Raw genomic sequence first — 23,826 nt, 5'->3', positions numbered from 1 at the left:
CATAAAAGCCAAATTAACAACACTAACGTAAATAGGTACTCTGCAACAAAGTTACAACCTTAAACTACTTCATCGACTAATAATTAAACTCAATCTAAACCAAGCACATCCTTGGTATGTGACCCTATTTTTAAGAAAATGGGTTTTTTTATTGCACGTATATTATACATATTTTATTTAATTTATTAAAGCAATAATAACTTTTGTGAAATACTCGTATCATGAGAATTTCTTCCAACAAGCTACTGAAATTCGTGTTTAATTCATTTATTTTCAAAATTGTAAGTGTTTGTTGTGCAAATGTTTATAATGTTTTAATATGTTTGTAATAAATCATTTAAAAAATTAAAACTGCATGCAAATTGACTTAACTACATGAACTAAAATTTTGTAATTCAACCTTTTTAAATAAATGTCAATGATCATTTTCAATTTCATTAATACTCACTTTCTTTCTCGTATTTGCTTTCTCCAAACAATGTATGTGATTAATTATTATGAGAGAGTGCATGTAATAAATAAGTTATATATGTTTTTAGTCCACATAAATATACAACTTTTCGTTTTAGTCGTTAAAATTTTTCTTGGATTTTTAGTTACTCAAAAGTTTTTCATCACTACTTTTATGTCAATTTATGTGCAGCCTTTCATATTTTTAAATAATTTTTTTTTTATGAATGTTTAGAATATTATAAGAAGAACCTAAAAAAAAATTAATTTTTTATGAGAAAACATGAATTAAATATGAATTTTATGTTTTTTTCTATTAAATATTTATACTTAATTCATGTTTTGTTTAAAAATTCTAATTTTTCGTAGGAAACTGTTGTAATATTCTACACATGGTGGAAACGTTGACACAAAAGTTATTTGATTCGGGTTAAAGGACCCATGAATTTATATTAAAGGACAAATACATAAAAAAAAAAAGTCAAACTTACCGCAACCCTGATTATATTTAGAAAAAAGTTTAATCACCGGAAAAAAAAACAGTCAAATTAAGACGGAACGTCGTGACGAAATTTTATTTTCATCCCAAATTAATTAAACTGGGACGGAATTTACAACGCTTTTGTGTTACAAATATTTTATTGCAAATTTGGGACGAAAATTGTATTTTTGTCACAAATTTGGGACGAAATTTTTATTTCTGTCACACCTTGTTCTATTTTAATCCAAAAATTTAGTGGGAATTGTTTGTGGATATTTTTTTTTGGTGAATAGGGTGGGCGGGAATATTGCCGCCACTAGTATACTTTTTTTGTTTATCATTTTTAATTTTAATATTAAATTATATTATTATTTACTATTTTCCTCAAAAATAATATAATGTGAGATAACTTTTTTTTCAACAGGCCAAAATGACATATATTAAAAAAAAATTGTTTTGCTACCTAGTACAAGGAGTGTCTAAAGAAGCAAAACAAAGATACAACAATCAGTCAATCCCCAAACAAACAAAGGGATGTTACCAGCACATATGATAACTAAAAGGAAGCACACATTTTTATGTTTCAACCACTGAATGGTTGTAATTTTAACCTTTTCCAAGAGTTGAATGACTGTTTTGGCTTTATTAGCAAACAGTCTATGGTTCCTTTCATTCCAGAGAACCCAAATACAACAAAGCCAAATCAAATGTAAGAAGAACCGTTGCGGAGCTTAACCACCTGAAGAGTTAACAAAATTGAAAAAAAAAATGATTTGTAACCTGTTGGAGATCGACTGAATACACACCAAGCCAAGATTTAATAAGTTGCCAAAGTTTGCCAAAGAAAGGACAATGAATAATTAGATGGTCTATTGTTTCATTTTGACCACATCCTGAAACACACAATTGATTGTCAACAGTACTGACGCCCCGTCGCACCAAGTTATCCTTTGTCGGCCATCTATTGCGGAAAAGACTCCACGCATGGTCATGCATCTCCTGCCTCATGAGAATTTGATACACACCACGGACGGTGTAGCCATCACTTATATTCAGTCGTCATAGCCAAACATCTGCATCAGATTTCTGCAAGGTAACATTAGAAAGCAAGTTCCTAATCTCCACTAATAGTTCCTCCTCCCATGCTAACAAACGACGCCTCCACCCTCAAGCCTCCCCCATATTCACCCCAACCTAAGGCGTGCATCGCGCCCACCGACAACTCCTTATGAATCGATAATTCCTACAACCTCCTAAATCTCTCCCTGAACGAAACCGTCTCCACCCAACAATCCGACCAAAAGAAAGTATTAAGACTGTTACCAAGACGTTTTGTTATACTATCTTCAAACCAATTCCCACCCTTAACACCTATCCCGTCATGAATTTTTACTATCTCCCTCCACCACGTTGACCCCATCCTGCCTCCCTCTCTAAGCCGCTCTCTCTCCTCACCATAACAAGACAACAAAACCTTAAACCACAAGTCATCTCTATCCGCCAAACACCTCCAACACCATTTACTAAGAGCAATATTAAACTCCTTCAATCTCCGAACCCCCAAACCACCAACCTCCTTACTCGTGCAAATAGAATTCCTGTCAACCTAAACAATTTTCCTATGATCCTCACTCCCACCCCAAAAAAAATTAATTGAAATAGATTCAATGGAATAGATTATACATGCGGGAGCTCTGAAAAAAAAAAAAGGGTGTAGACAGGAAGTGAAGATAGGACAAATTTAAGGAGAATCAAGCGGTCCCCATAAGACAAATTTATGCTTTTCCACTAAGACAATCTAGATTATAAACGATCTATTACCGGTTCCCAAAAACTCAAACGTCTAGCATCACCATCAATGGGAAGGCCGAGATACATAAAAGGAATGCGACCAATTTTACAGGACAAAATAGAAGCGGCTTCTATCAACCAAGAGTCATCAATATTAATGCCAACCAACATACTCTTGTGATAGTTTACTTTCAAACCGGACATATTCTCAAAATTTGAGATAATTAAAAGGTTTAATTACAGTTTTGGTCCCTTTATTTTCATCATTTTGCAAAATTGGTCCCCCTATTTTAAAATTCTAAAATTTTGGTCCCTCTATCATATATTTTGTCTAAAATATTGTGATATGATATGTTTTAAATGAAGTTTTTAAGAGCATTTTGTTACAATTTTATCGATGTTGATATTTTTCTATCTCCATATCATATTCTAGGACATTTAAAAATTTCACATCCGATTTTTATAATTAAAAAATATGATGGAGAGAGACCTAAACTGTCGAATTTTAAAATAGAGGAAAAAATTAAAAATAGGGGAACTAAAATTGCAATTAAACCTGATTATAAAATGAAAAACCAATCCATTTGTTCAAACGCCCTCTCTTTCACAAAAACCCAATTCCAGTTAAAAAAAAAAAAAAAACAGAAACCCAATACCTAGTTTGTTCAAACGCACAAAAACCCAATCCCAGTAATCCTCCCTAAATCGATCCCTCCCTCTCAGTTTTGTAAAATCGTTCTCCCCATCGCATATTTCACTTCATCATCAGCTTCGTTCCGTGATAAACTTTATCTTGCAATTTCAGGTTTGTAGTTTCCTTTCTTTCTCAGCTTCATTCCTTGATCGTTGTTAACTTGTTGCTATTTGGTGAAATTTTTTATTTTGATGAAATGGGTTTGTTGAAATTTTGATTTTTGGAGCTGTATGTTTTGGTTTGTTTGCGGCCAGCTGCTGTTATAGGGTCTGGTATTAGTTTTTTTTTTTTTTTTTTTTTCTTCCTCTGGTTTGGCAGCTCAGTTTGTTTTTCTGGCTTTGGCTGTGATGCGGCTACTGTTTGGCTGTGTTGTGTCCGGACTGTTATGTTGCTTCGGCCAGCTTTGGCGTGTAATTTTGTTTTGCCTTCAAACTAAAGTGCGGTGTAGTAGAATCGGTGATGGACTCACATTGGCCACCATGTAGGCCAAGACCCTCACTTCTTTTCTCATTTATTTGCTTATATATGTCTCATGCATAAATTTGACACCACCTCCGAAAGATAAAAAGGCAACATATGTACCATCTCTTGCTCTTTTGTTTTTAATTAATGTTTTAATTATTGCCAAGAGTCTTACATTTGATGAGATATGGTATGAGAATGTGGTTAAGTGTGGACAATCCTCATCTTACAAGTGGTTTTGTAGGGTTGAGTTAGTTCCAACCAAAATTTTAAGATTATATTATAGTATATCCAAGATTTGTTGAGTTACTTGCTTCCGCTATCGAGCCACTTGGTTCATGCTCCAAATGTTCAGTCCTAAGAGATGTTGAAATGTTAAAGGAAATCAAAAGATTAATTAATTGAGTGATCTGGTTCGTGAGATCATAACATGGCATGTAGTCCATTGAGTTCTGGTCGACCTGATCATGTCTTAGTTGAACCCAGCATCTGTTTAACCTAGAAGAAACCATCAATTTAGTCCCTAAACCGTGTAAATGTAATAAGTAATCACTGATTTATATGAAATTCGTCAATTTAGTCCATCATATTAAGATGTTACGGACTAAATTGAAATATTTTCATATATTTTAACGACTAAATTGACAGATTTCATATAGTTTAGGAACTGCTTACTATGTTTTGTAGTCTAGGGACAAAATTGGAGAGAAAAAGATAGGTTAGGGATTGAATTGATGTTTATTCATTTAACCCTGTATATCATTGGGTTTGATCGAGTTTAGGGTCTGGTTCAGCCGTTCAGGTTCCACAATTGGCCTGGTCAAAATTTAGGGCCTAGTAGTAGTAAGGGACATGCATAACCCGTCCCAATCCGTCCTACAAACACCCCTACTTTATTCTCAGTTTTCCCCCAATATTTCCTTGGTAATCACTTTCTTCTCCATTTATTTGGTTTTTGCGAAAACTTGAAAATTTGAAACAACAAAGAAGAAAATGAATGTTATTTCAACTCAAAAATAAAAAATACTTGGTTTTGTAATGCTATTTTAGGTTACCCTTTTACTCGTATTTACATAAATTAGTTTTTTTCCCCCTTTTTCAGGTTGGTACCAAAATGCCGGATGTTCATACCCTTGTTAATGAATTTTTGAATCAGCTTAAAAAACGGTAAATTGTTTCTTCATTGGCACTGTCTCAGTTCAATGAATTGTGTATTAGGAACATTTTGTGACTTTTGAGGTTTTAGAACTGATTCGTTTTTTCTTTTTTTTGGGTGATTTTCTATGTGTTTGTGAATGTTGTTTTTATTAATGTATTTATTTATTGATTTGGATGCTAGTAAAATTGAAGGTTCTCAGGCCACAGCAAAACAGGCAGCAGAGTTGCTTCGGTCTGTGATTTCACAGCAGAGGTTGCCTCAAACACACCAGGCTACAGCTCTGATTAGTGCAGTAAGGGCTGTGGGGGAGAAGCTTATCGCTGCTAACCCTGTTGGTATGCTGAGATGGAATTTTTACTTTTTTGTATACTACAATTAAGCATTATGTATGGTCTGTGTTCATTGTCTTTATGAAAGTCAAACATGTGTTTTGGGCTTATTGCTGCCTGATTGCCCAAGGCTAGTTTGAATGAATTTCTAACTTGTGGAAACTTTTCAATTAATTATATTTATTATGGTTCTTTCCATATGATAAAGTGTTTACAAGCTTATAAGTGTTTATGGACAGTTAAATGATAGGAGGCCTTTTATTAGGAATGTGTGTGTCAAATGAGAGGAGGCTTTTTATTAGCAATGTGTATGTGATGAGGAAGGGGGAGAATAGGAGAAACTAATTGAATGTAACAGCCATAACTACCAACTTTTCCAACAGAATGTACTAAATAGACAGAAGGGACGGGGTTAGAGTTAGTTTTAGGCAGATAATCAGATCAAGGATAGGCCATGCACCATCAAATGATCCCTAAAAATATGTACTCTCATTCATTGCTCAAGATCGCATTGATCTGATGGATTAACAATAAGTTTCTGCTGGTTTTTCAATCTTTCTCCTCAAATACCTGTTGATCTTATCATTAAATCAGATAATTTTTTAAAAAGTGAGATGCTAAAACTAATTTCAAATTATGCCAAGCTTCTTTAAAATACTCATGGTTATTGCAATGTATTTTTAATATTTTTTTGTTCATAAATTTTCATGGAGAAGTTTATCTAAACTATCTCTATGCCTAGTTTTACTTTTGTTGAAGTTTAATTTATGGGTGCATCGTCATTCACAATTTTATTCTGTGGGTTCGCCAAGCTATTGCTATAGTGCAACACAGAGGCAATGCTTGAGAGTTCCTCTCCCCCTCAAGAACTTAATTTAATACCGTGTGGACCGTTGATCCACATATCAGATATTAAACTAATATCGTCATGCACAATGGTTTATTGTGATTTGTGGATAATGGAGATTGATTTATCGTTTGCCTATCATAAAATGTTATGTATGCGATTGCAGAGCTTGCTGTGGGAAATATTGTGAGGCGTGTTTTGCACATTATAAGAGAGGAGGATCTTTCCCTTGCCACAGCTGCTATAGATGGTTTGGAGCTATCAGCTGTAAGTGATGATGAAGATGATGTGGAGCGAGATGATTATCCTGTTTTATCTGCTGCTGCTGTTGCAGCTGCTGCAAGAAGCACCTTGCGTCCACCATCATTGCAAACTCTTCTAGAGGACACACCTATTTCAGCTGCCATTCCACACACATCTTCTTCAGGGGGTGATTCTGAAGGGAAAAGTAGATGTGAGTATGGCAACAGGCTATTAAGATTGATAATGTTATAAAATAACTTTTATAATATTGTTGACCATGTTGTATTTTTCTTTTCTTTTTTGCCTGCTAACTTGATGTGAAGGAATCATGCTTGTGTCTTTACTTGATATCCAGTGGAGAAACTGCTATTTTTTCTGTTTCTTATGTAATCTTTTACTTGCCAAAAATCATACTAAGACAAGTTTTCGTTTCTAATAAAGATAACCTTATTGGGTACAATTAATGCTTAGATGTAATGTAATACGTTTCCTGTCTTTTTCTAATGACATCAGAATGCTTCATTGACATTACTGTATACTTTAATTGTTGATCGTTGCGATTGTTTGTTTATTATCCATTCATTCTTATTTATGGTGAGACTTTGCACAATGGAACGTTCCTGCCTTGCGACTTGGAGGTCATGAGTTCAAATCTTGGACACAGCCTCTCTGCTTGCGGGGGAAAGATTACATACATATATGCTCCCCAAACTGCATTTGGTGGGAGCCTTGTACACTGGGCTGCCCTTTTTTTTTTTTTTTCTTCCTTCTAGTGGCATTTGATAGTGAAATTTTTGTTGTTCTGATATTCAATTGCCTGTGTCGTTTTGAGTTTGAGTTTTGTTTTTCTTTGTTTCAGCTGTTGATAAGAGTTCAAGAGGTCGGAAGTTGAAGCATGATGTCATTGAAGCAGTTAATGAACTTATTCAAGACATATCTACTTGCTATGAACAAATAGCTGAGCAAGCAGTAGAGCACATTCATCAAAAGTGGGTTTCGCCTTAATCTACTCTAAGATGTGTGTGTGTTTATCTTTTGCCTGTTTGAAAACATTTTATACCTGCTCACCATAGGCACGATTGGTCGTTGACTCTGAAAGGCTTATATGGATATTTGTACATATTTGCATGCCAATTTTTTTAGCCTACCCTGTGCCAAGAGTCATGCTATTTCACTTTGTAGGCTGTAGCCAATGCTAAGCTCTCTTAATCTGCTCTAAATAGACATTGATAGCTTTGGGGTGTGTTTGGATTGAGGGTTTAGGAGGGGAAGGGAGGGGAGGGGTTACTTTTCATTTTTAAATTACGAACACTATGAAATGTTTTTTAAAAAGTTAACATATTAACATGATAAACGATCATATAATAATTCAATCACACATAATTTATTTTAGAAAAACATGTTATATAGTCCGTTATTTAAAAAAGAAAAGTAAACCCTCCCCTCCCTTCCCCTCCTAAACCCTCAATCCAAACACACCCTTAGTTTCTAGAGTGGAGTATTCTATACTATGCCATATGGTGAATATACAACTATTTCTAGATGGGTTAAATTCTTATTCATAAGCGAAACTGTTATTGTTCTTTATAACAATTAGATAAGAAACAATGCCTATGTTAAAAGTCCAGTGCTTTGTTTTCGAGTGTTTTCTACATTATTTTAGTAGTGGTGAGGATTGGACTAAAATTACAAAGACGGATATAACTTTAAGATCCCAAATAATTTTATTTAACTATTTGTATGGTCAAATTTATCAAGCCACACTTTAGTTAAAGCTTTTCATGGAGGCTGTTTGAGATTAAATTACCTTAATGTAAAAGCATGGTTGAGGTATTGGTCTTGAATGTAAAACAAAAAAGGTAATGATTAATTATTTTATTATGTGATAGTGTATTGCTGGGGATACCTGCTATTGGCTGATATAATGGTCAAAGTGTAATTTTCAATTACATCACATACTATTAACTTTGAAGGTCACATATATATGTTCAATAAATGCCATATAATTTGTAAAACAGCCAAATCTTCTTGAGAATAACTTTCTCGTGGTTTGTTGTTTTTTGTTTATTTGGAAAATGAGCTATTTTGTTCATCTATATCTTAAGTTGCTGAGGATTGCTTATATATATAGGACTAGCATTTGGCTATTCACTTATTAATATTATTATCATTAATAAGCAAAATTACACTTGTCATCCCTGAACTTAATTTCAGGTAACTATTTTTTTGCTTTATCTTTTTTTCTCGTCATTTTCGCCCTTTCGGTCAATTTGCATATGAATTTTCAAGATTCAAATATGTGATTTTATTTCAAAATGAGCTCTTAATGTTCAAATAGTTCTTCACTTGAAAATTCAAAATGATTTTATTTCATATGAATTTTAGATTTGATGCTTGAAAATTCATATGCAAATGGGCCAAAAGAATGAAAATGTCGCGAAAAAAAGATAAAGGATGAACTCGTTATCTGAAATTAAGTTAAAGGGCGATGGGTGTAATTTTTCTTTATTATTATTATTTTTTATTTTTTTTATTGTTGTTGTTGTTGTTGTTGTTGTTTCATGCTCCCCTCATCTCATCTTAACTAATCAACACAAATGTTCTGTTGATTTATTATGGGATTATGTCTTGATAGATAGAAAGAGGATGATATTTTTCTTTTAAAGTTAGAAGACTTCTTTTTTTGATTCTTTTTCTTATTTGTTTACACTTTATTTCCATGATTTTCAGTGAGGTAATATTAACGCTGGGAAGTTCAAAGACTGTGTTGGAATTTCTCTGTGCTGCAAAAGAGAAAAAGAGATCATTTAAGGTGTTTGTTGCTGAAGGTGCCCCAAGGTTGGTGGTTGTGGCTGTCTTACATATGTCGTGGATGGTGATGTTCAATTATCAATGTATTTTTTATACTATTCATATGATCATTTAATGTTGACATTACGTGCGATCAGATATCAGGGACATCTCCTTGCAAAGGAATTGGCTGCCAGAGGCTTACAAACCACAGTGATTACGGATTCTGCAGTTTTTGCCATGATTTCCCGAGTGAACATGGTATGTGAAAATCCCACCATTCTTTTTGGAATCAAGACTCTTATGCAAAATTTAACCTGATTTCAACTTACAAAGCTGATGTAAGTGGTGGAGTTATTCCTGAGTGAACATATCTAAAAATCCTGCCATTATATAGGTTATAGTTGGAGCTCATGCTGTCATGGCTAATGGTGGAGTAATTGCCCCAGTTGGATTAAATATGGTTGCACTTGCGGCTCAAAGGCATGCTGTTCCTTTTGTCGTACTAGCTGGAAGTCACAAGGTGAAATGCTAACTTATAGTATTTAAATTTATCTCAATTATTGTTTACCAAATCTTCTCACAATTATTTTTGTTCTGTTAAATATGGAAACCGGTTATTGTTTACCGAATCTGTGGGAAGCAAAGAATTCAACATGTTCTTTCCACATAGAAAATTTGCAATTTTGGAACCTGAAATATCAGAATCAAAATATTTAATCAATGTGTTCTTTTCTTTAACTTGTTTTATTGCATTTCAAGATGAATAATCACCGGACATTATTTGATAGTTCATGTTTGATATTTCAAATTTATATGGATGGATATGCGGCACTAGTTCAGCTTTTTAACCTTTCTATTTTAGTAGAAATGAAGGATAATCATTGTGATAGTTAACCAATTATGAATAGTCAAACCAAATAAATGTTTATATAAATGTTTGTTAACATTTCGATACTTGTTTTACCTACTTAGACAACTTATTATGCATTAAAAGATTTATGAGGTCGTAGCAGTTTTAAAAGAATTGTAAAAAATGTTACTTTATAAACATAGCGTATAATTGCTTGATATCATCTTAGAGTATCTTCGACAATCACTTAAGATTAGTTTTCATGTTTGTTAGTTATTATCATGATTTCTTTCCTTTTTAAGTAGAATTTGGAGTCTTATATTTGTATAAATAAGTGTGAAGTGTTTTAGTTTTTTTTGTTCTCAAATCAGACTATCAATCATATCAAACCATAATCACAATTCCAAGTCCTTACTCATTCTCTTCCATTTGCAACGAGGTGATGTTGAAACATGTTATTTTTAATAGATATATCCTTATGGACCTTGGTTGTTCCGATTCTTTAAATTTTGGAGATATTCGAGTATAATTTCTGTTTTCATTATAATAGGTACGAGGTGCCAATAATTTTTTGAAATTTAGATAATTATTCGTTAGTTGGCTGTATGTAGTATACATCTAATCTCTAAACGAATTTGTTTGAAGTTTAGTTATTTCAATATGTTCCAATTGGTTCAAATATTTTTGACGTAATGATAGGATTGGTAGATTGGAAAATTGAAACTGAACAATATTTTCATTTTGTATTATGATAATGAAATGGCTACTTCTTAGTTATTGGTTCAGTTAAGATGTATCCAAATTATGATAATATTACCAATACACAATATCTCTAGGCTTTTTGTTAATTGCTAGCAAGAAAACTTTGGTGCCATAGCCCTGTTTTGGAATTAAATTTTGATCTGGTTCCTCTTAACAGTTGCCAAATGTTAGGCTTTTGTTGAATGTGGCTTTATCTTATTGACAGTTGTGCCCTTTATATCCACACAATCCTGAAGTCCTATTGAATGAGCTGAGATCCCCATCTGAGCTACTTGACTTTGGGGAGTTCTCGGATTGCATGGATTCTGCAAGTGGAGGTTCTCTTCATGTCGTTAACCCAACATTCGATTATGTGCCACCAAAACTTGTTAGTTTATTTATTACCGACACGTAAGTTGAACTTTAGCTGATAGTAAATAGATTTTATTGGTCACTGAAATTAGAAAATGTGTACTAATTGGTTTCTTTCTTTGCTTTTTCTGGCTTGGAAATGACTTCTTCTCAGAGGAGGGCATAACCCATCATACATGTACCGGCTCATTGCTGACTACTACTCAGCTGATGATTTGGTGGTGAAACGAAGACCTGCCACCACGAGTTGAGTTCAGCTGGCCCAATTTTTGTCCTACAATGGTAAATAACTGAATGCCTATTTACTTTTGTTTGTCATTATGTGTATAGTATTATAACGAGAGTGAAGAGGACTGTGGAAGCAGCTGTGTTAATTTATGAAACAAAAGGGATGAGTGTAGTGATATTTGCAATGAATTTTCTGTTTTAGAAGAGCGTCTATTATCATGGAGTAATGACATTTCAATGCTCAATTTTCAGGGTGTCTATGTTGTCCTCTGAAGAGATATGTTAAAATGCGGGAGAAAATGAACCTTGTAGTGCTGAGAATTGGGAGGATGCAATTGTATACGGGAAATGATCTGTGAAAATACCCTGTGAAAGAAGGAAAATTCCATTTTTGTGATTGCTTACCACCGGGGCATAACCCTTATTTATTTTACTTTTTTGTCCAATCGCAGGCTATCAAGGGTGTCCCCCCTACTTTTTTGACTTGTATATCTTTTTCTACTCAAAGAAATGATAATAGTATACATAAACTGTAGTTGTCTGAAATTTGTTTCATAAAATGACTGACAGTAGATTTTTAACAACATGAAGTATAAGTGGATTGTTTGTTTTGAAATGTGTGGTAAATGGTAATGTATTCATTGTTTGTTTGAGTGTATTTTTAGAACCTGGCGTTAATAATTATTACCCTGTGCAAATCAAAGGTACACCAGTGCGTTTTAAAAGAATAGCTCATTTGTTTGAGATGACATCAATGTTAATAACTCAATGATTGGTTCTTATAAAACAGGTTTCCTTCAACAACAAAAAATGCAATAATAAAAGAAGTGTTTAGCGTTTTGGTCAAAAAAGAAAGAAAGAAGTGTTTAGCGTAAAACTGAATAGATTAGTAGGTGTGTATTGCCAAATTGTCAGTGAGCAAATAGTGCAACTCTTAATAATTGAGACTATGTATTGCCATATTGACATAATTTGTCGAAATCTAACAAGTGAATCAACATAGTAAAACTTGCTTGCCAATTGTGGGAATGAGAATCCTCTCAATTTTTCTCTCTCTTATGTCTCTCAATTGTTTATAAATCTTTTATTAATATAAAAATGTGAGATGAGTTATTAATATAAAAACTGGGCACAAAACTTTAATGGATAGCTTGGTAGCACCATCCCTTTGCATGTTTCTGGAAACTGGAACTTGGATTGAACATCCCTGCCGAAGTTAAGAACGTCATAAGGTGCCTTTGCCGAAATTGTAAGCAAGATTATCTTAGAACTTAGAGTTTTCATTGTCAATTAGTTTGCTCACTCTGTGAAGTTGAGATTGTGAATGCTCCACATGTATTCTACACATGTGATCGCAAATATGGTTGATCAAGGTTGGGGATGATGGACCCTTTCCAAGAAGCCGTGGCATATAGCGAAACTTTCAGAGAGCCTATATTTATGAATCTAGAAGATGATACCTTACTATGAATCTTTGGAGTATATGGATGGGAGATATAAATAGGTATGGAACAACACTAAGAAGGTATTTCAGGTGATTATTAGTTTAATCCCGTAGACATTGGAGTTTGCTTTAGAGAGATATTTGTGATCACTTTATTATACAAACTAAGATTGAAATATATCCTTTCTCTTTTATGTGTTCAATAGGGAGAGACTTGGAGACTTTGAACTGGATTAGAATGGAGTATTGCGTTGGAGCTAGAACATGACATTTTTTTAGCTTGATTATAAATACTAGTATATGTTGGTTTAATAGTGTGGTAACTAATAAGTATCTGAAATATGTTGGTTTAATAACCAAGGTATAGGCTTCTGCTATATAGTTCAGTATGAGAAAGCATACATCTTGAATAATAGACGCAACTATTTATTGTGTTGAGGGGAATATAATTTTGACTCAGATGTTCTGGCTTTATGTATTAGTCTTTAGGCAACCTTGTCACTGACCTTAAGTTGTACATTAATGTTGTTTTGCAGTGATATTGTCAAATTACTACGACAAGAATGTTATGTCATGTTGTATCAGATTCAGAAACACTTCCAGTGGAATTCACGTCCAGTCAAATATGATGATTTCCGTATGGTTATGTATGTATGACCTCTGGTTACGCCATCACACCATTCAGTACTGATACTAAGTGCTTGGTTGTTTTTGCGGTAGATGAATGTCCAACACGCATCAGGATCAAAGCTACAGTTTATAAGTTGAGTGTATGCGGAAGTGAAACCAAAACTCACTCTTGTTTTGTATACATACCTTACTTCAGTTTTAGTAAACCCAGAGAGGCACGGAAAATAACTACGTTACAGTTTTGTATGTAACTGCTGTTTTTTTTCAATATTCTTGCATTCACAGTTTTATACTTATTTAGATCTGACTGTTTACTATTTTGTTTAAGAAAGTAAAACAATGTCATTGTAATATCAAAATTAATTTTGAAGAATCAACAAAAGCCTATACATTTCCACATTGTGTTTATGGATACTACATCTAACTTAGTCAACGAATCAAAAACAGACCTTGCTTTTTCTACATTTCCACATTTTCCATATAAATGAATCAGTGCAGCATCAACATACTTGTTTCCATCAAAAGACATATAACAGTTGTGCAGTGCAGGCCTTGTGATTATTTTAGCTGAAATAGGAAGTTATTGTGATTTAGGCACAATGTTTGGTAAGTTCAAATTATATACTTATAACGGGAAAATTAGATTTTATAAAGTGTATGTTTGGAAATACATTTTCCTCCTCCAAACGTGCGTTTTCATTGCCTTCTTTTTTTAACCTTCATGTCTTTTAATGTGTCTTGGGATATGATATCTTGGACTGCAGACTTAAACCTGCAATATCCACATTTCTCGACACTTAATTTGTGAGCTTTGTAGTTAGATTCTTTGAAACTCAAAAATAAAAATTGTCAAGGTATCTAGAACCGTCTACCTCAATATCAACAAGAATGGAGAGGCTTAGACTAACAAATTCCTAGACCAAGAAGAAAAACCAAAATCCAAAAATAAGGTGACATATTGTGGCTCACACTCGAAAGTTGTGAATGAATATTCAAGTTGTAGATGAGTATGCGCATAAGGAGAGGAGGAGAGAAAAATGTAGAGGGGGCAAAAAGTTTTCAGCTTCTATTCCTTATTTTCAAAACTAGGATGAAAAACCGATAAATCTTTAAAACCAAAATGGAGAGGCTTAGACTAACATTTCTAAACCACGATGAAAAACCAATAAATTAAAAATAAAAAATGGCTTAAATAAACTTTTAGTCCTCTTATTTTCAAAATAATAAAGTGTTGTCCCTCTATTTTAAAAATTAATTTTTCTCCCTAATTTTACTTTTTTCTGTATTTTCATCTCTCATTTTTGGATCATTTTGCTGATATGTCATACTCATGAATGATGCTTATTAGGTAGCTTTTGCTGACATGAATAGGCCGCATCTGCAAAAATGACCCCAATATAGGATGGGAGTGTAAATTTTAGAAAAATGTGAAATTGGGGAGAAAAAAAAAAAGATTTTTAAAAATAGAGGATGAAAGTTGTGACACCAAAATGCATTTAAGAAAAAAAAAAATTGGTATCACTTAAATTGTTATCTTGTCATATTGGGATTAAAGTTGTGACTTTTTTAAAAAAAAAAAAAAAAATTGTTGTCAAGCATGGTTTGATAGGTGATGTGAGATTTTTAAAAAAAAAAAAAAAATAGTGGCCAAAATCTAGAGATATCGAGCCATTGGCAGAGCCACGTGAGGACAGGGGATGGCCATGGCCACCCCATTAATTTGTAAAAATTACCAAAATACTCTTGGATTAAAATGAATTTTACAACCATGACATCCCCACTTTTTCTAATACTAATAGGGAAGCATGCCAAGAATATGCAGAAGTGGAGAAACTAGCATATAAATTTATGGAACTTATTGCAGTGAGTTTAGGTTTAGTACCAAATAGGATCCGTGACTTCTTTATACATAACACCAGCAACATAAGACTCAACCATTATCCACCTTGTCCCTACACTCATCTGGCTCTTGGTCTTGGACATCACAAGGACACTGATGTCTTGACTGTGCTTACAAGTTAGAAGAAAGAAAATCAGAATTGAAAAACGATAAGAACCCTTCCAAATATTCAAAAATCAACTGGGGCAATTTCCGAACTGCCTGAATGCAAAGTAATTTTACTAAATCCAATGTTGATAACCTCCAAATTTTTCATTTCAAGCTTTCCTAATAGATATTTGTAATAATCGAATATAAATTTGTAGTTTAATTTTTTTTAATGATCGACTTTATGTATTATATAGTTTAAATTTGTAATAATCAACTTTATGTTTATTGCAATTAAGGTATTGTATACAATATGGTATATATATTTTAGTTTATTTTGATGACGGCCACCTCAAATATTTTTGTCTGGCTCCGCCACTGTATCGAGCTATAAGGGAAGGGCAGGGAAGTGATGTATGGTTGAATCTGGAGATGAAGTGGTGCAATGAGAAATCCCAGTTTAAACTTTAGAGGGAGAGAATCTTTATGGACGTAGAATAAGATTGACCAGGCAAAAGTGGTAAAACATGTTATCTAGTGCAAATATAAAGAAAGCCAAATAGATAATTTAAGTTTCGAGTTTGTTTTGGATAGGTCATTTAAGTTTCTAAGGTTTGAGATATGTCTTTAAGTTTCGAGTTTGTTTTGGATATGTCTTTTCCGTTAAGCCAAAGTTGATTTGTCCGTTAAATCAAAGTTGATTTGGTTGGAAAAAGATTGATGCCAAGAGTCAGAGAGAACCACCTCACCCGTTTAACGGAGATCAACTTTTGTTTAACGGCATAACAACTTTGGCTTAACGGAGGTTGGACATATCCGAAACAAACTCAAAACTTAAAAATTTATCTGAAATCTTAAAAACTTAAAACACCTGTGAAACTCCCGTCGGATTCTTACATGAGTTAAATCACAATGGATATCGAATGTGAGTTGGATAGTCAAATTAAAGTCAAAAACCACGAAGTCCTCACATGAACAAATCAGAGAGTGAGCAAACGAAAAGCAGCCATGTCTCTACTGGGCACTGACGGACGCGGCTACGACCTTGCTCGCAACCTCGAAACCCATGGAGTATGGCGAAAATGGCTCGGCGATTCCAATTATACAAACTTCGTACCTTTTCTCTCTTCACCTTCTTCTTGGGATTCCTTCATGAAAACCGATTCTTCCAAATCTACTCTTCACATTCATCTTCAACTCAGAGTTCGTGCTCTTCTCTTTGATAAAGCTGCTTCCTCCATTTCTCTCTCTTCTAACCCTAATGTCTCCAAACTTAACCCTAATTTTCTTCATTTGCATCCTGATGATGTTTACTTCACTCTTGATAACAATAATGCTCCTAGTTCTTCCAACTCCAAGGTTTGTTTCTTATCCAAATTTTCAATTATTGTTATTATTATTATTATTATTATTATTATTATTGTGTGATTAGCAATTTGTTCTTAGAAATTGTATGACTGGCTAATTGTGAATTAAATTTACTAAATCACAATTTAATTTCTGAAATTGAATTAGGCCCCGTTTGGATTGAGCTTATCTTGAGCTTATGCAAATAAATATGCTTTTATTTATTATTCATAAGCTTGTTGAGGTAGTTTATGATAAAAACAGCTTATAAAGATAAAATTTTCGTTAGTGAAAACTTATAAATTAATATAAAAGTTTATTTATTTGCATAAGCTATTTTTCATCATAAGTTCAAAATAAGCTCAATCCAAACGGGGGGCCTTAGTTTGTTAATAGGCTTAGGTGGTTTGGGAATACCTGGAGATTCTATAGTAAGGAGTAGATCATAAGTAGACAAATCACTAGAGGCATAGGAAGAGTTTGAAAAACTAATCGAGAAACTATTAGGAAAGATGTAGAGATTAATTAGTTGATTAGAAATATGGTGTATGATACAACTTTACGGCATCATACACCATATTTAAGACTCATTTTTTCTTGTTGCTGTTGTTGTTACATATTAAGAGAAAAGTGATTTTGACCTTCAATGATTTAGAGGATTTTAAGAAAAGCAGACTGTTTTGTGTTTGCTTATCACAATTTTCAACCGAAGATGACTCGGAACAGCTTCTCGATTTAAGCACTTTTTAGATTTTCTTCACTTTTTAAAAGCGGTAACACAGACCAGTCAAAAAAAGCTGTATCACAAAAAAATTCCTAAAAGTGATTATTTAAAATAGGATTTAAAAAATACAAACTTTAACAAATGAGTACTGATTGAAGAATAGAAATCAATGAAAGTCTTGAACAAATATCTAGAAACACATGGCAATTTGAGTATGCTCTAGACAACTGAAATTTAAAGTTCAGATATTAATACGTCATTTCATATTTTTGGAGGAATAAAAGGGTGATTTACACAGTTATTACTTGTGTATTGTTGGACCAAAATATTAATCTGTTTTTTTTTCTTCTTCTTTCTGTAATGCAGGTTGGATCGAGATATGTTGATTCTGAGTTGCCTGAAACGTGGTATAATCAAGTGATTGAGAATTATAAGGCTAACAAGAAGTTAGTTATGTGGGACAGAGAATTGTCACCAAAGCGTTCTCCAGCGGAGATGGCTTCCTATATTATGCGTAGTAGTAACCGTAAAAAGAGGCGTGTAGTGTTTAATGAAGAACAACATCAGGTTATGGATCAATCAAACGGTGGTAATTTAGTTGATGGTGATGACGATGAGTTTGTTTTTCCGGAGATAACGTATGCGTGGAACTCTGTACCTGAGAGTGCAATTCCAGTGACTGATAGGGTGGAGAATAATAATAACCAGAAAGAGAGGATAGTTAGTGTGCTTGATACATTGCCTCTTGTTATGACTCGGAATGCGGAGTATGTCAACGGGAAACACGGGGGAGGGTTGTACCGTGGGAAGTTGGTAAGTGAGGGAAATGAAATAGTTCTTGGTCGTGAGCAAGCAGTGAAGCTCTCTCAGAAGGTAGTGGCTCGCGTTTTGTTGGGTGCAGGATTTGAAGCTGCCATGGAAGGTCCAACTGAATACTTGTCTGAAGTGATGAGCAAACGTATTGTTAAAATAGGAACCAATTTGAAAGTACTTGCTGATAGTTATAACCAACAGTGCTCTGCCATTGATCTTCTAAAGATGTTGCTTAAAACTGTGGGATTTAGGTATGTTTGATATTCTTGTTGAAATTCCTATGATTATGAAAAAGGAGAATAAATTCTCTAAAAGAAAATGAACACCCTCATCCCCCAAAATATAACTTGGTCTTACATTATGTGAAAATAAATTTTCTTATATCCAAGTGTCCTTTGTCGAGATTTCTATTCTTGGATACTGGTCTACCTTATCTGTTTGGGATAGAAATATCTGGCAATAAAATGTGGTGCTGCTGTAAACTTTTTGATGCTCGAGTGTATTATGTGTGCATTTTGTAGGCAAATATTTCTCTGATTTGAAGTTTGCTTTTGAATCAAGATATCTTAGTTTGCAAATATTTCCCTGATTTGTAGTTTGCTTTTGAATCAAGATATCTTAAACATGCAATGGATCCATTTTAACATTTTCCCTTCATGCTCGCAGTAATTTTGCGCCATTAGTGGATGTGGTTAAAGATGACTCCAGAAATATTATACAACAAGGTCAGCAACGTCCTCATGGAATTCAGTCTCAGTTGCAGCAACAACAGCAAAACTCCCTTCGACTACCTCAGCAAGTACTTATATCTACTTCTTTCTGCATTGTTTAATGTTGTAAGATACTGGTGTGCAACATGGATGTGAAAATAGCACATGCATCGGGCACAGAGTTCTTTTTTAGGATCATTAGTATTTTCCTAGATTACTTTCCTATATGTACCTAGTGCTTTTTCAAAACAAAATTACCCTGTGTCTCAAGTAGAATTTTTTTCTTCTTCTTAGATTAGTGACCAAAACAAAGTTATTTATAGCATCCATCAATTTATTATTTTATATGTATGGCATGTTATTTGGATACAATTGTGTCCAGTTGTTAGGGGAGGTGGTAATATAAGGTCCATGCAACCTGTCATAATTTTCACTTGTGCTTTGGACGAGACTGCACTTCACACGCACTCTCTGATTGCTACGCTGCATTTTTCTTGCCTACTGTCCAATTTACGTGACACGGTTTCTTATTCATATTTGTTCATACCTTCTATTGTGTACTTCACTGTTGGGTTTTGTGATTCATTAGGTCCATTCTCCCCATATGAGTGATATCTGAGTTAAACATGCGAACATTGTGGCAGACTCCCCGCACCACCACAAAAGAAACACCTCCCTCTCTTTTATTGTATCAGATGGAAATTGGGGTGATTGATTTATGATTTATGTGTTGTAGTTTTACTCAATGTATTGTTAACGTGCAGGTTCAGATGCAAAGACAAATGCATACACAGATGCAGCAGATGATTAATCCCCAAAATCTTGCTTTTCAGCAACAACAACAGCTGCACTTAGAAAGACTAAGAAGCCAACAATCTACTCCTCGCCCTGCTATGGACGTAAATAAGGACAGACAACTGGTTAAAGTCAAACTTGAAAACACATCAGATTTACCAAGTGATAGTAATGCCTTCAATTCCATACATCATCAAATGCAGTTTAGGCATCAACAGGCTGCAATGTCAAATTTCCTTCCTCAATCTAATACCCAGTTTAGACAGATGGGTTCTCCACAGATTCCCTCACAGTAAGTAAATGAATTCAAATTCGAATAAATAAATGCATCTGCCAGGTGACTTTAAAGTGACATTTATTGAGACTGTTATTTCATTATTTGAATATAGGAACAATATTAGCATGGTTAGAGCACCTCCTGTGAAGGTGGAGGGCTTCTCGGAATTATTTGGTGGGGATTCTTCATCAAAGCATGACTCAGAGGAAAATAGACTGACTTCTCCCTCTAGTAAATAGCTTTACTAGTATTTTAGTCTGCCGTTATGTGCAGCTTGTTGAGCGTATAGTTGGATTGGTCTATGTCAAAATTGTCATGCCCATGTTGTAATATATCTCATCTTCATAACGTAGTCATCAACCACATTTTGGACATCACAACAACTGCACCATGTTGGATCAAATATATGTTTATTAATGGTTTCTTGTTATATTCTACAACATGTAAAAATTATCTGTTTTATCCCCGTGAGCTTAGCTCAGTTGGTAGGGATATCGCATATTATATGCAGGGGCCGGGGTTCGAACCCCGGACACCCCACTTCTCCACAATTAAATTGTGTGAGGCTCTAGCCACTAGGCTACTTGACCAAAACAAAAAAAAAAAAAATTATCTGTTTTTAACTCTTGTTGACACATGTTTTTATGTTGTTGGTTATTTCACAGCATCATGATTTTGGAAGCAAAAACTTCACTCTGCGCTTAAGCTTTTTGAATATTACTCAAAATGTTCAAGACTGAAACTTGTAACCAAAATTGGTGTTCTTTCCTTATCGTTTTTTTTCTCCTCCGGTTTAAATGTGATTATTTAGCCGCATAAGTTGTAAGGGAAATGTTCTAGGCTTGTAGCCGTTATCTTCTCCCTCCAAACATTCATTCAAGAAACAAGGCCTTTATGATACTAGCTGGTTGAGACTAGAGTGTGTTGGAGTGACAAAAGCGGTTATTTTATACTTCGTGGTTCTTATTATAAGCATCCATTGACATATTTCACATATAGTAATAAGAAAGATTGTAGTGTAATTAATGTGTATATTTGTTTATAGTTATGTTATTGCTAAACTATCCTTTATAGTATATTTACAATTGACTTTTGGTATTCCAAAGAAAAGCAGTATTAATTAGGAAATGTTTGATTAAAAAAAAAAAACTGTATCTAGAAACTTGAAAGAAGGCTTATATCTAGGGCAAATTGATCTCTCAAAAGGTACTTATAATTAGGATCGGATGGAGTAATTACATTGCTCAAAGAATGTGATCATCAATGAAGTCTGTATGCATAGTACAATGTTAAGTTTCGCTCGTATTCGTCCAACTACTTGTAGGTCGGTGGATATAATCACTGCTCTCAAATTTAGCATGGACTTCCTGAGCTGTATCATTGATTGATATAGAACTCCTTGATATCCTGGATCATATATGCCCGAGATTTCTCCCTTTTATCTATCAATTGATCAATCCTTCTACAATCATTTTTATCTTGATTCTTCAATCGGTATAGCTCTCTCTCACCTATCAAGAATCCAACTTGTTTTTGTCAATATGCCAAATTCTACAATTTATCGGACCTTTGAAAATTGAAGCAGCTCTTATCAAGATAATTAAAAACTAGAATGAGTGGATTGCTTTATAAGCACCTCAAATTTCTCAAACAATGTCCATCTAGAGTTATGACCCGATCGGTTGAGCATTTTGAAGGATATATCGAGTAATCACCCACAACCTAATGCTCAATTTATCAAGCAGCGATCTACGTATAAAACACATCTTCCCAGCTTCAACTCCAAGAATATAGGCTAAAAGAATCTGAATCAAAAGCATGATCACTGCCCAACCCTGATTATGATGGGATTGGAAAAGAGAAAAAACACCTACTCATGCTCTGCAGTTTTGCATGCAAGATGCAAAGTCTGGAAGAAATAAATATTTCATTTCATGGAAACATGGAGCTTGCACAAGAACCAAGCTCTACCAGTCTATCCCTTGCAATATTCTTGTAGTCTCAAATGGTACTATTTTTATGCATTCTAGACCTTTTAATACATCAAAATAAATGACAGTTCTATAAAATGAAAATCAATATTGCAGCTAAAACTACCTCAATTATTAATAGTCAACCATAATAATAATTACGTAGTAATTAGGCTACAGCCTACAAGCTACTGATATTAGGCTGCAAGTTAACTCCTAATTACACTACTAAAAAAATAAAAATTAGTGACGGAAATTTAGTGAGGGAAAACATGAAATCCCTCTCTAATTCTGTCACAAAATTTTGCGACCAACAAATTTGTGAGAGATTTTATTTTTTCCGTCACTAATTTCCCTCCCTGATTTTTCTTTTTCTAGTAGTGTTACTCCGCTTACCAATAGTAATTGAGATCATGTGTGCAGCCCATACACACAACATCGTCTCAGTAAGGTATTAGAACCTGTGCGATCGTGTTTTTAAGAATTCCATTCTTTCAAGCTTTAACCCAATATTAAACGAATCGGACATTGAACCAATGAGTGAGACTTTTAACTCCAAGTTATGGTTCAACAGCTTAATTTGAATAAGACGAAACTGTGATCAAACCACTCAAATAACCGAAGCTTAGACAGTGTCAGTTCATAGTTCAACCGGTTGAACAGTTCAGTTTGATTTTTAAAACATGGCTTTGACCCCATTCTTCTAAATAAAAGATGAACTCAACACACGGTAGAGCCAAAAAAGCCTCCACCTCATGTGGTGTATTATAGACTAAATTACTCATTTGCCTCGCCAAAAAAGGCTAAACACCCAAGTGCAAAACACAAACAGGAAGGAAATAAACAAACATAAATTTCAACTTATCAGTATAGCTATTGAGTAGTTTTCGTAGCCAGCCTTTTTTTGCTTCAATTGTTATTGTGTTATTGCTGACTCTTTTTTTTTGTATTCAACTCCCCAATTATGTTAAGACAATTGTGCAGAAGTTTATGAAGATTTTGTTAGAGCAATGATGGCATGATAGTGGAAGGATATTAGGCGGCCATTACTTGCATTTGAAATGGATGCTAATACCAATACCAAGGGATCTTACACTAAAATTCACTCATGTCTTGTAACCGCATTTGTAGATATAACAAAAGAATCGAACTGCTAAAATCTCTGTGTCGTCTTACCACAGCTTCTGCTGTGGGAGTGGGACACAATAGTTGGCAAAGAATAGAATACCTATAAAATAAAATAGAAGGGAAATTAGTGTTTTTTTCAGAAAAGGTAATAGGTTATTCAGTAGCTTTTATGGGCAGACTAGGCTCAGCATTATAAAGAATATGTCAAAAGGACTACAACATAGCTCAGACAAACATGTTAATAATAACTCAGTTACATTTCTATATTGAACCAAAATAACTGAAATGCAGTGTTGTCAATTGCAGATCGGGGAAAACAACGGTTTGTTCAAAGTTAGCTACACTATAGACGCTATTTGACAATACATTTTACTAAATCGCGCATCGTGGAATAATAGCAGTTTTATAAAATTTCGCTACCTTATGGCGCTAAAGCATTGCTATAGCCACTATTTGACAGCAGTCACAGCACTGCTAAAATGGGCATCCACATAGTTAAGCAAATCATCAAACACCATTTTGACAAGATACATTAGTTTACCCATTCAAAGAACCAGAATC

The 23,826-nt window shown here is 34.0% G+C and overlaps 2 protein-coding genes across 2 annotated transcripts; both read left to right on the top strand.

Moving 5' to 3' along the window:
- The first annotated feature begins 3,322 nt into the window (after positions 1-3,322).
- On the top strand, positions 3,323-12,107 carry LOC11407357 (translation initiation factor eIF-2B subunit beta). The gene is made up of 11 exons (XM_003612975.4): positions 3,323-3,527; positions 4,981-5,045; positions 5,218-5,372; positions 6,380-6,667; positions 7,316-7,445; positions 9,187-9,294; positions 9,405-9,507; positions 9,644-9,769; positions 11,067-11,251; positions 11,367-11,494; positions 11,693-12,107. The coding sequence occupies exons 2-10, from the start codon at positions 4,993-4,995 to the stop codon at positions 11,461-11,463; spliced, it is 1,245 nt and encodes a 414-aa protein (XP_003613023.2). The 5' UTR covers positions 3,323-3,527; positions 4,981-4,992; the 3' UTR covers positions 11,464-11,494; positions 11,693-12,107.
- Positions 12,108-16,410: 4,303 nt separating this feature from the next.
- Positions 16,411-20,617, top strand: LOC11407034 (uncharacterized). Its single transcript, XM_003612971.4, has 5 exons — positions 16,411-16,860; positions 17,939-18,636; positions 19,052-19,184; positions 19,860-20,182; positions 20,280-20,617. Exons 1-5 carry the CDS (start codon positions 16,510-16,512, stop codon positions 20,404-20,406), a joined length of 1,632 nt encoding a protein of 543 aa, XP_003613019.1. The 5' UTR covers positions 16,411-16,509; the 3' UTR covers positions 20,407-20,617.
- Positions 20,618-23,826: the final 3,209 nt, after the last annotated feature.

Source organism: Medicago truncatula, chromosome 5 (assembly GCF_003473485.1).
Source record: "Medicago truncatula cultivar Jemalong A17 chromosome 5, MtrunA17r5.0-ANR, whole genome shotgun sequence".
In the NCBI taxonomy this organism is placed as follows: Eukaryota; Viridiplantae; Streptophyta; class Magnoliopsida; order Fabales; family Fabaceae; genus Medicago; species Medicago truncatula.
The sequence above is the reverse complement of the archived record's forward strand: the minus strand, read 5'-3'. Positions and strand labels throughout refer to the sequence as shown.

Bases quoted from the DNA above. Each gene is read 5' to 3' on its own strand.
- LOC11407034 (XM_003612971.4), top strand. From the start codon at position 16,510: ATGTCTCTACTGGGCACTGACGGACGCGGCTACGACCTTGCTCGCAAC. The intron at 16,861-17,938 runs GTTTGTTTCTTA...TCTGTAATGCAG, and splicing joins CTAGTTCTTCCAACTCCAAG to GTTGGATCGAGATATGTTGA. The intron at 19,185-19,859 runs GTACTTATATCT...GTTAACGTGCAG, and splicing joins CCCTTCGACTACCTCAGCAA to GTTCAGATGCAAAGACAAAT.
- LOC11407357 (XM_003612975.4), top strand. From the start codon at position 4,993: ATGCCGGATGTTCATACCCTTGTTAATGAATTTTTGAATCAGCTTAAA. The intron at 5,373-6,379 runs GTATGCTGAGAT...ATGCGATTGCAG, and splicing joins TATCGCTGCTAACCCTGTTG to AGCTTGCTGTGGGAAATATT. The intron at 11,252-11,366 runs GTAAGTTGAACT...ACTTCTTCTCAG, and splicing joins AGTTTATTTATTACCGACAC to AGGAGGGCATAACCCATCAT.